We start from the raw sequence: 17,961 nt of genomic DNA, 5'->3' as shown, positions 1-17,961 counted from the left end.
GAAAGGAAACCCCTCCCTGTACAGTGTTGTAGAAACATAAATTAGTACAGTCTCTTGCAGGACCTTAGAGGTTCCCCAAAAATTAAAAATAGAGCTAGCATATGATCCAGCGAGGCAGCTTCTGAGTGATATTTCAAGGAAATGGCACGAGGAAACACACCCGCAGCTCTGTTTACAGCAGGACTGTTCTCCACAGCCGAGGAATGGAGACCACCAACAGAAGACTAAAGGAAATACAGTACAGATAATCAGTGGAACCCCTAGCGACTGTGAAAGAGGAAGCTCTGGTTCTGACCACAATAGGGATGGAACTGGAAATCACTATGTGAGTGAAATCAGTAGGAGCAGAAGTAGCCTGTGATCTTACTCCTGTGGAATCTAAAAAGTTGATCTTGGAGAAACTGAACATAATGTGGTGGTTACCAGAGGCTGGGGAAGGTAGCAAGGAGGGAAGATGGGCTGAGGGCACTAAGTGACAGTTACACAAGAACGAGAAGCTCTGATATGCACCTGCCTAGCATGGTGGCAGTAGACGGAACAGACTCTGTGCCTCAAAAAGCTAAAAAAGAGGAAAAGAGGGGACAAGGGGAAGACATAAGGAGGGGGAGGGAAGAGAAGAGGGTAGAGGAGGAGAGAAGAGGAGGGGCGGAGAAGGATAGAGGAAGGGTGGACAGAAAGGGAAACAGGAAGGGAGGGGAGCAGTAATAGTTCTCTTTTACTAACTAGAGAGATGTTAAAATACTACCTTTAAGGTTTCTAAGCAAAAGACAAAGGAGGAGACTCTTTCCACAGAGTAAACAGCACCGAACCACCCCACATGTAAACAATCTTCTACAGGGTCATCCCTCCCTTGGTGATGCAGATACCACTAAGAATAGGCCACTCCGCTGGAGAGAGGACCCAGTGTGTAGAGAGCAGCCTGAGTTTGGATCTCCAGCCACCACATAAAAACTGAGTGCTGCGGTGGGCACCTGGAACCCCAGAGCTGGAGCACACGTAGAGACAGACAGGCAGCTCCCTAAAGCCACGGGCCAAAACGCTGGGCTGAAATGATGAGATCCAGATTCAGTGAGAGATCCTTGAACCACAAGGTAGAGAGGGGTGGAGGAAGACACCCTGCATCAGCCTCTGACCGCCGTGTGCCTGTACACCCAAGGGTACACCAACACACATGAATATGTACATGCATCCTATGCACACACAAAAACAAGATGGAGAGTGACGGAGGAAGATTCCCAGCACCAACCACATACGTACACGTACATAAACACATACACTACACACAAACAATCATAGGACATTCATAGACGTACAAGCATTAACTGCAGAAAAGCCTAACATGGCAAATACCTGGGCGTGATACAATCCCATCAACAGAATAATAATTAGATCCTCGCTCTATCCTGGAACTGGAATTCCATTTGTCTAACAGGAAGAGCATGGCGGATCTACAGGTGCTGGCAAGGAAAGACAACGGGACTATAGTCTAAGCAAAAATATGGGATCAACGCTTCCCGGGAGCAGCCATCAGAACTACATACCGATCTGCAGCTAGCTTTCCTTCTCCCCGGAGAGGGCGGTGACAAAAATGTTTATAAAGGAGACTAAATCTAATCTCTACGAAGGGAGAGGCTAAATTTGGTTTTTAGACTTTTTTGGGGGGGGTGGGGGGAGTAAAGAGTATGTTCTATAACTTTTCCTTTTTATGACTAAAAATTAATTTGCTGACATTAGAGAAAAACTTCCAAGTTACTCTTTTCATCACCATGGAAACAGCTGTCAGCCATAAATTCTTTAAGGACACGGGTATCCACATCCAATGAAAGAAAGCACCCGTGCATTTGGACTCTACACAAACCTGCTGCCAAAACGACCTGAAACCAAACGGCAAAGATATGTCACACAGGGGTCTGTTCACTGTGACAAACAGGTCTGCAGCCACAGGAACAGCCCCCAAAGCCCGGCTCTACAAAGAGCTTCTTCCTGTGTTTTTTCTAACAAACAATTGCTGGTTATTTTCCCTCCTCTAGAAGCATGAGACTTCCCAGGCCCTCCAATTTCCTACCAGAAAGCACCCTGGGAGCAGTCTCTTCAAAAACTCAAGTTCTTACTGCAGGAAATCACAGACAATTGGGGTCACCTCTCCAGCTGCCCCTTTATGATCCATCCAGAAATTTAACAGTAACATCCAAAAACATCCTCTGAATCCTAGAGCCTCGGAAACGCACTCCCATGCTGGGCATGATGGCTCGCACCAGTAAGCCCAGCACTTGGGAGGTAGAAGCAGGAGGAGTTCAAGGTTATCCTCAGCTACATAACCTTGGCTACCTAAGACCATGTCTTAAAAAAAAAAAAAAAAAAAAAAAAAAGAGGGCTCAGCAGGTAACAACGCTTGCTGCCAAGACTGGAGCCCTGAAACCACATGCTAGAAACAGAGAACCAACTCCTGCCAGCTGTCTTCTGACCTGCACACATCCCATAGCGCATACCCAAAATAATGTACGTCTGAAGTACCCCAAAGACTGACAATTCCAGACACGACTGAGATGAGAAGGAAAAACACCTGAGAGGAATAGTCACGTTTTACAGTGCCAGACACTGGTTTGCACGTTAAGTTCTTTAGAGTAGCAGATTCCCAAGTTTCTACAAGAGGTAGATGTAAGTTAGGTCATAATTTTAAAGGGATTTAAAATCATTCAGGTTAAAAATCCCTCACCACACAGACAAACCAGATGCTGATGTCACTGCCACAGCTCTGTGGGAACTTTTTTTTTTTTTTTGCGATATTGTTGGCGTCTCAGAAAGGAGGAAAACAATACCTCCCCTGGGAAGACGTCCCTGACTCCCCAAGCTGGGCTAATTGCTCACTTTCCTATACTCCCCTGGCACTCTGTGCTTCAGCTACTGCTGTACCACACATATGACCCACACATTTCCGCACTGGCGTCTTTATTCACACATCTGTCTCCCTATTCAAACTGTGTGCTCGTTAGGGACAAGGGGGAACATACTGATCCGTGTAGTCTCCTGAGAGTCCTGCAATAAAAGGGTCTGCAGTTTCATTCTATTATTTAATTAAATGCCTATGGTCAATGGCTGTGGACCACTGGGGGTACTGGGAACAATTCCCCCCTCCCCCAGCGATGCCCTCAACACCCAAGGTTCCCGATGTCACAACGACAATGAGCAAGCAGGTGCATAGCTATGCACGCAACGAGGGAGCCCAGAACCGCCAGGCAAGGAAGAGGCAGAAGAGAGTGACTGCAAGGGAATGGAGGGGAGGCCCTTGCACAAAGGGAGGCCTAAGAGTATCCCCTTCCTCCTGGTGCCTCTCGCATGTTATGAACATCGCTGGTATTCTCTGCAACCATTCAATCTTTTCAAAAGATGTCACCTTTCAATCATTTAATCACTACTTCCGTAAATGTATTTTAAATATCAGCTAGGCTCTGGACACTGTCTCGTGGGATGCCATTAGGACTGTGTCAGTCTCTCATTCATGGGGTCTGCAGCCTAAACTAGAGACAGAGAGATGGATACAGCATAGGGGATGCTGTGCCTATTAGAAAAGGAGTCCTTATTCGTTGAGAACCCAAGACAGTAGTCATGCAGTCATCTCCAGGACTTCTCATTCCACAAGGGAACGAGAAGGATGGCAGGGTCACCTGTGCTGGAGAGGACACGACCAAGGGTGACTCACTCGAGCAACCACGCCCACAGCAGGCCACCTCCCGAGGGAACAGTGGCTCCTTTCCTTTCTCATCTAGTCTTTACTGTGCTGCACTATCTGGGGAACCAGTTACAACTTCTCCTGCGTGCAACCCCACAGCGTTAAAAATAGACGAAAACTGCGAGCCAGCCAAGCTCTGATAACTCAAGCCGTATCTTCTGGAGAAGCCACCCAGAGGGAGAGCCCACGTGCTGGATTCAGTTAGTGCTGGAAGGCAGCCTTCCATCTGCTCACCACGTGTGTTGGTGGCCATGTCAGCCACTTTCTGAAAGGCGTCCAAGAAGGCAGCTGCTGCTACTACTGTTGTCCTAAAATGCAAACAGATAACAAAAGCATGAGGAATGTCTCACACTGGCAAATTCATCACAGCTCTTGGGCTCAAACCTCTGCTACAGAGTGAACAGAACCTTCCAGAGAAAACAATCCAGCAGTAGATGGTGTTGTGTTGTTTTTCCCCCCTAGCCCTCAACCCTAGTAATGGCCTCGCTGTGTAAACTACCAAGAACATTTTTGCAAAGAAATAAAAGGGAGGTGTTTCTACTCCAGAGAAGAAGAAAGTATCCTTCAGAGTATAGACTGCACAGGTGACATCAGCTTTGGCACAGGAAAGTAATGTATGCACACACAAACTGGCAGGGAAGCAAATCTTGAAGAGCAGAAAAGTTCAACAACTCACTGCCGAAAAAGGGAAACTGAGAACACAAGTCAGGACATTTTAGAGATGACCAGTTCATAGCCGAGAGCCTGACGCCCAGCACTGACTCGACCACTGCAGCACAGGCTGCTAACAGGGTACAGCTTTTCTCCCTAAATCCCAACTATCAGGAGACTCGGATACTGTTCTCTGGTTCCATTCGTTTTCGTTTCGTTCAGCCTCAGGATGCTCTCTCAACTACATCTTTCCGAAGTCCTCAAAAACAACCATGGGAAGAATTAAGACTCTTTCATGTCCTAAGAATTTCTGAATGCTTACCCATTCCTTTAAGCGCTACCAGATGGCTGCACTGGGCAGCCTGCTGGTTCCTAGCACTCTGACCTACAACATCGTGAACTGAGGAATGACCAGTATCCCAGAATGCTCTGTGACAAACAACAAGCCCCACCCTCGTCATGCAAGGACTTAAAACTAACTCAAAGACTGACGGAGTCTTTTCAGTTTGTGTTTGTTACATGACTCTTCGTCTCCACTGAGCCTTCCTAAGAAGGCAAAGTCTCTAAAAGAATAAGGACTAGAAAATGAGTTCAGAGTGCAGAAAAGAAATTGTCTCTCTTCAATGTAGCAACAGTTTCTGAAAGGTTCTGGATACGGTCCCTAAGACCAGATTTCAAAATGGGGAGGCCTAATAGATCAAGAATCTATCTGCTCAAGCCAGATGGGAGGCAGAGGCCGGCAGACTTCTGAGTTCAAGGCAAGCCTGGTCTACAGTGAATTACAGGACAACCAGGGATACACAGAGAAACCCTGTCTCGAAAAACCAAAAAAGGACTGTATCTGCTCAATTCTAAAAAAAGCCATCCTCCCACAATACACACATACTACACCCACACACATACACACACGTGCACACACACTCCAAAGCATATTTTTAAAGTGTTGACACCAAATGCAAATACTGAAAAAGTTATCTTGATCAAACATTCTGAGACTTATAAATAGCTCATTCTGACTTACGATTACTATCTGACAAGCAAGCCTGATTTATTCTCCTTCAACTCAATGCCAGTCACCCACATCTTATGAGCCAGCTGCAGACAAGCCTTGTCCATTATAGTCACTGGAGTCCGCTGCAAATCAGGATGCCAGTCAATATTGAGGAATTAAGAGCTTTCTAATGACAGTCACACCGTGCTTCCTGACATCATCGCAGGACATTCCGGCCCTGTCTGTGTGCACAGAGCAAATACGAAACCAGCAAAGCTAAAGGAGAGATTGAGCTTACACACCCCAGGACAGAAGCGCAGCTCCTGCGGCCGTAACTGCAGCCTTTCTCCAAGACACAAAATTTACTCTCATGAAGGTGCTAGCTGTTTGATAAGCTGATAAAAAAAAAAATGTCCCTGACCTCAGAAGACCTAAAGAGGGGGTGCGGAAGGCAAGTGGAGAGAAGTCTTCACTGAGCTTTACTTTCTGTGATCAAGACAGGCAGTGAGCTCATACTTCAAGGTCCACCACCAAAGCCCATCTGACTGGCAGAGGGTGGACAAGAAAAACAAAGGGGAAATTTAAATTCTGTGGTTCAGGAGGAGACCCCCTCCCCCAAAGAGGGAGACTAACCTGTGGGAAATAAATAAAGCGGTGGATGGGATAGGGCCAGGAGGCCAGGGTAGCTCCATGAGAACAGGCTGGTGAGGACCTCAGATGAAGACCCAGACATGACCCAGCAAGCCAGAAAGCAGGGAGACAGTCAAGGGCCAGACAACCGAAGAAGGCACACACTTAAGAGTTCAGTGTTCACTTGGGGGTCACACACACGGCAGCAAAGATCACGACAACTGAAGCTGGAGGAAGCCCATGCACTCCTGCCCAGTTCTAGCCAGAGGGGAGTCATGTGCCTCTTAGTCCCATGGCAGCAGCTCTGAGCAGTAGCCTGTGGTATGCACTGGCAGAGACTCAGAAATGTCCCTCATCTGCCTATCACCCCTGTAGCTCTTTTTCCTAGAACATCCCTATCTATTGCTCTACCCTCTCTTCCATCCTCATCCATCTCAGACCAAACCAGTCAATCCCCGAACTTCACAAGTGAGGATTACCCAGTCGGTTTCAAGCATCCCATGCTCCTTGGAGTGCCCCAGTACTGCTGCACCTCTTCCCACACTGACTTCGAAGGGCGGAGCTGCAACAGGTGGGTGCTTTATCTATCACAGCAAATGAAAACAAACAGGCACACTAGGAAATGTGGGCTCTAGGTGAGACTCAGCAGCTGATAGTGTTCAAGATGCTTTTTGAGGCTTTGTTTTTTCAAGACCGGGTTTCTCTGTGTAGCCCCGGCTGACCTGGAACCCACTCTATAGCCCAGGCTAGCCTCAAACTCAAAGAGATCCTCCCGCCTCTGCTTCCCAAGTGCTGGGATCAAAAGGCATGTGCTGCTCCTGCCCAGCAAGGCACAACTTTCACCCTGTAAATGTCTTCTTCTCAAGGTCTAAGGCTGCTCTTCCTGGCCTTTAGTAAAAATGTAGAACTCTGCAGCGAGCCACACTCCAACTTCAAAACATCCCCGCAGCTCGTACGGATCCCTTCTCACCCATCTGTAGTCGGTCTCCTCTGAAACCCCTAGACCAGCCGACCACTGCTAAGGCTAATCTCTATAGATGGCCTGTCCTAGATAATATCACGTGACCGGACTGAGTACCAATCAACACTGAGACTTAAACTCTGCATCTGGAAGGAAAATACAGGTGGACGAGAAAGTACTTGGACTCTGGAGGCGGACAGCTCGTGTGTAACTCTCCATTCTGTCACTTACTGGTGGCATCTCTATGGACATACTCTTACCTGTGCCTCGACTTCACCCGTCAAACTTGGCTGAGAGCTGTACCTAGCCTTGTGGGGTTGAGACTTTTGACAAAGTCGCATATGCTTGGCACACAGTGGGCGCCACATAAAGAGTATCCACTATTACCCCATGTAATCAACTCTGAAAATTCCTGTGGCAGGAGGCAGAGCAGAAATGAGTCCCATTTCATACACGGGGCTGCAGGGGGCGGGGCGGAGGGTAATAAGAACTGATACTGTTCTGAGCAGAGCCCGTTCCATGCCTCTCTGCCTGTGACACTTCTCAATTTAACCAGACATGTGCTGACCCACCTTCCCCTGTCTTAAGGATGTCACCTTTTCCTGCATAATACACGTGTCTACTTACCGCAGCTGGGACTGCAGCTTTCCGGCTTTGTTTATGAAATCTTCCCAAACTGGATAGCTCCCCTACGACAGAACAAAGCCAGCAATCAGTCACAGTGTGAGGATCCAAACAAGCATTTCCAACCACGCAAGGAACAATCTGCAGATGTGACCCTCCTTTGAACAATACACGCGACACACACAGGCCATGGCTCAGGAGCCATTTCAGATGTACCCTATCCCGAAAATCTTATAAGTGACCACAGACACCAACAGGAACCAGGTTCGCTGACTCTGACGCCTACACCTTGGAGTCAATACATGTACATGGTAGGTCGAAATTCTAAAAATACAGAACATTCAAGGCTCTCTCCTGGGTCACCTGCGCATGCAACATGGCTCTGTCTATTCTCACCTTTGTCCCAGGAGCAGGGAGCTGGGTGACTGAAACCCCTCCCTAGGACAGGTGGCTATCGGGAAGTAGTATCAGCCTATCAGACTCCCAAGGCTGGAAAAGAACCTAAATATAGCTGATATTGAACTCCAACATCTATGTACACTATGGCAACAGGTGGCTCCCCGGCGAACCTCAGCCAGCAGAGGACGCCTCCCGTTCCTGGGCTACCTAGGGCAAGCCGTCTGTCCTACATGTTCACACGGCCCTTAGAATCAACACTAATCATCTTTCCTCTTTATTGAGCTCTGAAGTCCAATCCCACTTCTCTAAGGGACCCCTCAGCACATCCCCGCCATGTCCGGAAGTCAGCACGGGAGGTCTTCCACTCCTGAGGACAGGACTGAGACACAAAGGCAAATGAGCAGGTGCAGTTGCAGCCAGGGCAAACAGGAGTGCAGCCTGCCACCTCCCCTCCCATACACAGGACATATATATATCGAGATGAAGCAGCCGTCCACCAAGAGGGTGATTTGCCTTTGCCCCAATTAAACCCAGTAAAGGAAGAACCATGGGTGGGTGTACTGCATATAACAGAATCATTCACCCCAGGGTCACAGGCACAGAACAGAATACAAATGTTGGGCATCTTGACAAGGTAAAAATACTATTATGCCACCTCTTGGTTCTGTTGCTAAGAGGAGAAAGGAATAACTAAGATTAATTTTTTATTCATTTTTATTATTTATTTATTTATGAGACAGGGTTTCTCTGTGTAACAGCTCTAACTGTCCTGCAACTCACTCTTGTAGACCAGGCTGGCTTTGAACTCACAGAGATCCGCCTGCCTCTGCCTCCCAAGTGCTGGGATTAAAGGTGTGCCACCATTGCCTGGCTTAGAACAGTGTTGTTAAGAAACCACTGGAAACCCTTTCTTCTGGTCAAGAGCTATCAGAAAGAAGTCCAGCCGGTTGCTCGAGTTACTTCTTCAGTCACTTCCTTTCATTTTGAAACCTATATGCATGAGAATTAGCACTTTGCTAAAAAATTACCCTTTTATATATTCCTCTAGCCATCAATTCTATATGAAAATGTGCACACGGGTTACATGGAAAGCTGTTTTATGATTAAAATGGGCTACTTCTGAGAGCTAAGATTTGGACCAATACATTGCTTTCTTCTTTGTACTCTCCTCCAGGCACGCTGTTTTGTTTTGTTTTTATAAGGGTCATGTATCATTTTAATGAAAACAATAAAGTCATTACATTAAAAAAAATTTAAGACCAAATTAGAGGTTCTGGCAACAATTACACCATGAATTTCCTACCAGGCCAAGTCCTGCAGTCTGTTTTGCATATGCTGCCAGCTCACCCCCAGCTGCTCTGCAACGGTGCATCTGGGTCCTGCTTGGTCTCATCGCAGCCATTTGCTCACATGGACCCTAAGTTGCACCAGGGCTCTTGGTAGAGGCCCTTCGGCGGCTACATCTGAGTCGGGCCAACCAAAGTCTAGACATGGTTTCTTGACACAAGGTCCTTATCCTGGGGACGTCTTCAACTCAACAACAGAACTGAAATATTAACAAGTGAGCTTGTCATGCTAGTGTACATTTATAATCCTAGCACTTGGGAGTTAAAGGCCAGCCCTGGTTTGCTTAGTTACCAAGTTCAAGGCTAGCCTGCACTATAAAAGATGATGTGAGGAAAATAAAAAAAAATAAGGGCCAAGGGGACTGGAAAGACAGCAAGCAAACATGAGGGCCTGAGCTAGGTCCCCGGAACTCACATAAAAATTCAGAGTACAGTGGCGTATGCTTGGAATATCAGCACTGAAGAGGCAGAAACAGGCTGGCAAGCCCTGGGGCCAGCCAGTCTGGCGTAATGGGTGAGTGCCCAGCCAATGAGACACCTGGTCTCCAACAAGGCAGAGAGCATTCCCGAGGATGGTAACTTAGGACAGTTCTCAACCTGTGGGTTTCCATCCCTTTGGGGTGGAACAACCCTTTCCTAGGGGTTGCAAATCAGATGCTTGCATTACTATTCGTAACAGTAGCAAAACTGCAACTATGAAGTAGCAACAAAATGAGTTTATGGTTTTGGGGGGTCACCACAAACTGAGGGGGCATAGCCTCAGGAAAGTTGAGACCCGCTGCCTAAGGATGTCCTCTGGCCCCCCTATACGCGCGCGCACACACACACACACACACACGCACACGCACACGCACACGCACACCAGCCAGGAAGCCAGCAAGAGAGGGAAGAAAGGAGAGAGAAGGAGAGAGGAAGGGTGGGAGGGAGAGAAGGAAGGGAGACTGACCGAGACCAATCTACCTTGAGGGTACTCAGACCAGCACTGCGATCCCATCGAGACACTACTAAGATCTATTTTGACTCCTCTTTGTTCACTATGTCTCTATCAGATCTATATAGAAATTACTCTTTTCAGAAACTAATGAGTCCAGGGTAACTCAGAACCCTCTGGCTGGCCTCTAGAGACCAGTCCAGACATTTAGAAAAGTACCAGCCTGCTTCTAGCTGGAGGTGCCTCTGTCATCTACAAAATGGAACACAATGTGAAAACAGCCCTTCTCCACCAAAGATTTATCATGTTGAATCAGGTGCAGTTTTATGCCTATAACCCCAGCACTTGGAAAACAGTCAAGGAGTACTGGGAATTTAAAGCCAGCTTCAGTCACACTGTGACTCCGAGGTCACCATGAATGCTAGCTACAAAAAAAAAAAGAAAAGAAAAGAAAAGAAAAAGAAAAAAGAAAAAAAAAATCTGAAGCCGACTAAGTGACTACACGCTGGGTTAGCCAGAGGCTAATCACCTAAGCTCCCTATGCAGCCAGGCCTGGCCAGGCCCACAATTTACTAGGGGAAATTGCTGGACCCTTTAGGGCCCATTTCCCTATAATGACAATAATTAAAACAATTCAGTCACATCACTGCCTTTTGGCTAAGATCAGGAATAGGACAATTCCCCCACCCTCAGGGGCAGCACCACCCATTAACACTGAAAGACTACAGGAGAAGAAAAGGGAAGAGAAACCTGGGAACCGCCTATGTTGAGCTGACTAGTTCTCCCATTTGCTGGTGACATCAGTCAGTCACAGGACCTCTGCATGGAGACACCATTAACTAACTCACAGGGTTGGTTTGGGGAATAGATGAGACAAGGACACACCCACACTCATGGGTTTCTGCAGCACTACGCACAATGGCTAACAAAAAGCATCAACCCATGTGTCCATTGGCTGACGGTGGGCAACAGACCACGTCTATCTGCACCTTGGAATATGGCTCATCCTGGCACTGCTGAAGCTAAGAGTGTAATACTAATCAAACAGCTGACACAGAAAGACAAACCCCACTTGCTCTTACCACTAGGGAACCTAGAACACCTGATCCAGAGGTGGGAGGAACAAGGGTGCGAGTGGGGTTGGTCAAGGACATTTAATTATAATTAAATGGAGGGAAAAGAGCTAAAAGGCAGTTCAGGAATTGCTGGAGGTGCGGGGAGTGGATGCACTGGGGGAGAAACTGGAAATGGCAGCTAACAGGAAGTTTCTCTCGTGAGTGAAAAAAGCCCTCAAAAATATCACGGTAAGGTTGTGTGACTCAGAACATACTACAAACGGGCACATTGTATGATACATGCATGATATCTCAGAAAATCTGTACAAATGAATAAATCAGGCCAAGCCTCAAGGGGATCAATGCAGTGACTGACAGAAAGGCCATGTTTGAAGCGGTGGATCTTGACATTTGCAGGTTCTGAGAGATCCCCCACCCCTCAGGATGCTCACTGGGAGCCATGCTGCAAACAGGCTGTGCTGGCTGGGATCCCTCATCCCTGGTCCCAGGTGCAGAATCAGCCAAGGTGGGAGGCAAGAGGTGACTCAAGAGACCTTACTTGAGAAGAATAGATTGAAGCAACCAGGCCTACAGAGTCAGCAGACTGTCTGCAGATCCTAAACAATGAGGTACTTAACCCCAAACCAGAGCAGCGTGCCTGAGAACCACAATAGCTCAAACCTGGTGTGTGTGTGTGCGGGGAGGGGGATAGCCCAGTGGGGTACAGAGTACACCTAGTGTGTGTGAGGCCCTAGGTTCAATTCCCGGGGCTGCCAGGGGAAAAAAAAAAAAAAAAACTTTTTATCTGCCCCTACCTGGAGCCTCACTTCAATGGTTTTTAAATTAGAAGAAAGAAAGAAAGAAAGAAAGAAAAGAAAGAAAGAAAAAGGAGGGTCCCCTTTCTTGTCAAGGGATACAGCACACAGTTTCCCACCCACGAACGCCCACCCAGCCATAAGAAGGCTGCCAAAAGCAGCACTCTCCTGTCTCCTAACTGAATGCTATTTGAGGATCTATCAGTGTCAAACCCACCTGTTTTAGGGAGTCTGCTATTTAATGGAGGAAGGAGGGAGGAGGGAGGAGGGAGGGAAGAGGGAAGAAGGAAGAAGAAAGAAAAACTTCTAAGAACAGAAAACAAAAGCCTGATTGTTGAAAAATGAAAAAATAAGATGTAAATGTTATTAAAACTTGAAAACAAGGTGACGCCACTTGTATGTACCAGGGGTTTTGTTTGTTTGTTTGTTTGTTTGTTTGTTTTTAATGTTTCTGTCATGGTAAAGTTTCTACCCAGTGGAAAGGAATCTTACTACAAAAAGCCAAAGGCTTGGTGGGTGTGGGCAGGACTGTGGAAAGACTGAAGGGCAATTTTTAAAAGTTCCAGGGGTGTTAACTACTGAAGACTTGATAAAGGTGGTACTCAGGTTTCAGAAGACCCTGGATGCAATCAGAACCCTTGGGAGAGCAAAACCAACCTAGGCCTGCATTTCCAAGTCTCCACCAGGAAGTGGGAGAAGGTGATTCTGGGGTGTGTGTGTGTGTGTGTGTGTGCGTGTGTGTGTGGGTGTGTGTGTGTTCTCTGCTGGTGTCCTGGGTGCAGTGGAAAACTCTGAAGGACACACCCCACCCACACACTACGGGGCTGTGGGGAGGACACACACCCACCCACACACTATGGGCTGTGGAGAGGACACACACCCACCCACACGCTATGGGGCTGTGGGGAGGACACACGCCTACCCACACACTATGGGGTCATCAGACAACACCTGTAGGTTCCAGAACTTTACAGACACACCACAATCAAAGAAAGCAAGACTCCCAGCACGGAGTCTGTTTCATCCAGAGTCACAGGCAAAACCAGACCCTCTTCCCCAGGAGCCATCTGAGGCCTTGTGGAAGTGGAAGGGAGGTCTTAAAAGCCTTGAACACTGAACTCAGATGACACCAGAGCTGAGAAAGAGAAAAGCACCCTGCTTATCAAAAAGAAGAAAAGCCTGGTTTTCATCAAAGTACACCAGACAGAAGAGAGGGTCTTTCCTGATCACATGACTTCATGCAGCCACCTAGTCAGGTTCCCATCATGCTCCAAACACCACCCAATGACTGTCTTCTCTTCAAAACTCAAGGTGGAAGGTGGGGCTCAATAATTCCGCAAGCTTCATTCGCTGCCCAACATAAACGTTGCTTCTTCCAGAACATTCCATGACATATATCCTCCTCACCTACCCTCCCGGATTAGCTGCGCCCATTCCCTCGACTTTGTACATTACATGATTCATGTATGAGCTGCGAGCCAGGGTCTCTTCCTTCGAAACCATGAGACAAGGTCAGAAGATAGGCTCGTGGAAGGAAATGTCACATTAGATAGAGGTTTCGCTGGTACAATGACAAGGAAGTGGAAGAAGGACTAGCAGGGGACAAAGCACCCAGGGGACACTGAGGTGGCACAATTTTGCTGAATAGGAGCAAAACTGGGCAGGGTGGACATGGCAACCGAGTCCAGCCTTCAAGGGCAAAGTCCAGAGCTGAACCACAAACAAAACAGCAGAGGGAGCCAGGGTGGCCTTCATTCTAAGGACAGGTGACATCAATTCCAAGCTGGCCAGGTGATATGCAAACCTGGCTTGTGGATCGCATACCTGGCAGCAGCCTGGTCCCTTAGGAAGAGAAAAGATGAATAGTTCTTTTCTTTCTCTTGTAGGGACAGGACTTCCTAAATCTCCTTCCCCTTCAAGAATTTGGTGGCCCCTAGCCAGTCTGTAAACCACCTTCTTCATATCCACCCTTATGGCGGAGTCCCCCTTCCTTCCCCTCCCCAGCCTCCACTTGTCCCAAGCCAGGAGTCAAGCATTCACCCGATGCAAGAGCAGGATAAAGATGGCAGCCAACAGACACTCAGGTTTGGGGTGGCCTTGCTTGATTTTGTTCTATATTAGACAAATGATGGCATCCCACACTCAGTGTGGGACAAACTGTGGAACTCCTCAGCATGGCTGGTTACTCGTGCACCATAAATAATGTACCAACTGCTTCTCCCACACCGGCCCCTCCGTGACAGCCGAGGTCAAGGGACAGCTGAAGGAATTTGATAGCATTCCTTCATCACCACTCAAGGGACCCAGAAGGGCAGGGACCTTGGCTAGAAAACCCACAACATTGGAGGAACCAGGAGAACTAGGGAGGGTTGAACCTGGAAGAAAATAGGGGATTAGCAGGGACAGGCTAGAGGGAACTGGGTTCCGCTCAAAGACCTCGGTCAGGCCCAGAAGGGGTCAGACAGAGGCTGGCTGAGAAACCAGCACAGCTCAGACATACAAGGCAGGTAGGACCAGACTGGCCCTGTATCCCTTTGGAGGAGATCACTGGAGACAGTCGCTTCCAACATCAGCACTTTCTAAACAGTTGCTAGGCACCAGGCTCTATCTGTATCTGCACTTCTCAAGTATTAACTGGTGGACCTGACCCCAGAGATTTGGCAAAAATGCAGACTTTGCTTTCCTTGCTCTGGCAGTGGGGTGGGGGGTGGGAGGCGCCTGGGCAGTGGCATGGATAACCTGAGCTCAGCACTGCGGACTGCCATGGAACACTTCCTGAGGAGTCCAGCCTATAGCACATTCACACGACATGTCGCAACAAAGCCTGTGACACTATGACTTTGTATAGGAGGAAACAGGCCCGGAATCCCAGAGAAAGGTAAGAACTACCTGACGTCAGATCTTTCTGAATACCGAAGTGACCCTGATTCTGGGGAGTCAAATCAGCCTGAGGGACAGACGCAGTCTCAGGATCCAGTCCAGTGTGACAAAGTGACTCAGCCAGCCATTAGGTCCTGCTTTAGATGTGTGTCCTGCAGGAGCCAAGGCAGAACTGAGGCAATGCTCCACAAACACAGTGACACCTCAGAGAACCGTGCAGTCACTCTGAAGGTGGTCAGGTCGGCCATGGGGGAATAAAGCAGGCACGACACAAAGAAAATCCCTTGTATAGCCCGAATCACACCGGAGCACGCAGTGGCTGTCACTTGTATGAATGGGAGTGAGCTCTTTCTCGTCTTCAGGTTTTCTGTGGCACTGGGAAGCATCACTGTACTGCCTCCTGGTCGGCCCTCGCTCACAGCATCAGGCTCCCTTCCTAAGTGCTCAGCCTCCAGGGAGATAAAAAGCAAAGAAGCATGGAGAGGCCCTTCTGACCCAAGCCGAGCATCTCTGGATTCAGGAATGCATTCAGCTTCCAGAAGTGGGCGTGCATAATTAGGGTCAGGGCCCAGGAATGCCTTCCAGAGCTCTGTCCCCCAAACTAAACTTCCCCACCCTGGTCTACATGCAAGATACAGGTCTCCTAAGAGCCTCAGATGAAAGGCACTGGGTGAACCCATCCATCATAAATACCAGTCCCGGGCTTTTATTTTCTGATTGGGACTTGCTTAATCCACTAATTATCCCTGTCCATCAGGTGGATGACAGTCTGGGGATAATCAATGGTTGTTGCTTCCTTGCCCGCCCACCCTCACACACTTGCCCAAGTACACCAGCAATAAAGACGCCCGGGAAAAGGAAGGCATACCCACAAAAGGTGGTCCCCATCCAGCTGCCCCCTCGCAGAAAGGCTGCTCCATCTCAAGCTCTTCTACTCTCATTAAAGCAAGGGCACTGAGCTTCCCTTTTACCCAAATTGCCAGGGCGGATGCTCAGGATGTGTTTGGAGCATACGGCTACATCTCCACTTAATTAAAAAAAAAAAAAAACTAAACAAATACATCAATTATATCTTCAAACTTGCTTGGGTTTTTTTAGGTCCTTTACCAGAAAACAAGCAAGTAAGCCATCTGTCTTTAGGTCTGTCTGTCTGTCCATCCAATGAGCTATCCAACAGGGCTGCCACTAGGGACTGCGCGTTATTTAAATTTAAATGACAAGGAAATAAAAGGTAGAGTGTCTACAGAGTAGACAGATCTAGAACTGCTTTCACTGCGGAAACGTACGTTGGGCAGCCTTGGCCAGACCAGGGCATCTGAGCTGTGTGTGCTTTACCTCTGCCAACAGCGTCCCCACAGTGTCCGGGACCTCACTGTTTGTCTGTTTTCTTGTGGAGACAAGGTGTCACTGTGTAGCCCAAGCTGGCCTGGGACTTGTTTGCAAGACTAGGCTGGCAAACCTGTGAGGCTCCTTGACCTCCTGAGAGATAGGGATCACAATGGCCTGCACTGTGGGTCTTTTCTTTTCCATTTTGTAGCGCATGCATTTCCACACTCCAGATTTCTCTGCAAACAAAACTCCTCTTCCACTCCTTTCCCGTTCTCCAAATTCACCTGTCTGTACACACACACACACACACACACACACACACACACAGCCCTAGATTTTCACTGCTCTGCTATTTTTTCAATGACTATTTAAGACACTACCTCCCACCAGAGGACAGGTAAGTGGCTGCCTGTGCACCTTTCACTGCCTGAGAAAGTTTTCAAAGGGGTCCCCACCTAGGACTCCAAAGGGACCACGAGCAACATTAGAACAACCCGGTATGTGTGGACAGTACTAAGCAGAGCACAAAGGACTTCACAGCTACCTTACAGAGGTCTGTGTGAGTACTCAACGTGTTCTTTCCACGAGAAACAAGACACAGAAAGAGCAAATGACTTGAGCAAAGCCAGAGGGGCTGCCCTCACTCCCACTTTATGATACGAATTGCTGCTTAATGTGCCCAGTTCCTCCACAGTGAAACTGGTCCATCATTTCACCTGGCTGATTCTCCAATTCAGGAAACACGAGAACTCATTATTTAAGCACCTAACACAGGGCTCCAATGTTCTTACCTAGGAAATGTTTGTGTTCTGTTAAGCCTTCCTGGGCTAATGCCTGCCTCATGGAACCTTCCCTGTGCAGAGTCCAGAGCTGTTTGCTCCATTCATTTGTTCCTGTCTTTGTTAATAGCCATGAGATGACAAGCAAAACACACAACTCTTGTACCCCACAAGGTTCAAAGTCTTTCTAAGTTCACGACTTCACATCCGTCCGTGCATGCTCTTCCCTGCATGCACCTACCAACTCCAAAATGACTTTGACCTTTGAGATCCTGTTCCTCTCGCTAGCTAGCATTTATGTTCACCCAACCCTCCCAGAGGCAGACACGGGTTCATGAACCTGCCCCAGGGCCTAGCCATGGCCAAACTGTGTATTGAATCAGCTTCCACTTTGGACAGACAGCATCTCATCCATCACCCCATTTCCATCACCCCAACCTTCCAGGAAAGATGCCCTGATGGACCACAAAAGGTGCTATAATTCTCTTTACAATGCTTGTGCGTGTGTGGGTGCGTGTGTTTCCACTGGCAATCAACCACGCAGGGGCAGAGGGCCTTGACGGACAAACACACTCAGGAGTCAGAGCATGACTAGAGTCAGCTGGCCCAGCTTCGGATCTGTTCAGAGTGACCTGAGAGGCCAAGTGACTTCATCACCTGGTGCCACTGCGTCTCCTCCATCTGTAAAAGATGCTAATGGCTAGTCCCTGCCCCAGAGGATGATTGCAAAGGTACATGAAACAGGGAGTGCTTGAGGGGGTGAGTAGCACAAGAGCTCGCTCTGCTTTAGTGAGTCAGCATACAAAGGCACCCTTCCTGGACAGGACACTAAAGTGTCTG

At 48.1% G+C, this 17,961-nt stretch overlaps 1 protein-coding gene across 19 annotated transcripts in view; it reads right to left on the bottom strand.

The window, feature by feature from the left end:
- Mtss1 (MTSS I-BAR domain containing 1) overlaps positions 1-17,961 on the bottom strand; it is a 137,225-nt gene that overhangs the window by 105,922 nt on the left and 13,342 nt on the right. For all 19 annotated transcript variants that reach the window (XM_041671798.1, XM_041671797.1, XM_041671799.1 and 16 more), the window contains exons 2-3: positions 7,591-7,652; positions 3,965-4,038 (exon numbers count right to left, since the gene is read on the bottom strand). In XM_041671798.1, coding sequence (XP_041527732.1) covers positions 3,965-4,038; positions 7,591-7,652 — 136 coding nt within the window. The remainder of the gene's footprint in view (positions 1-3,964; positions 4,039-7,590; positions 7,653-17,961) is intronic.

Source organism: Microtus oregoni, unplaced genomic scaffold (assembly GCF_018167655.1).
Source record: "Microtus oregoni isolate MIOR12 unplaced genomic scaffold, Mior012 000022F_ref0000154, whole genome shotgun sequence".
In the NCBI taxonomy this organism is placed as follows: Eukaryota; Metazoa; Chordata; class Mammalia; order Rodentia; family Cricetidae; genus Microtus; species Microtus oregoni.
This window is presented reverse-complemented; position numbering and strand designations above follow the sequence as displayed.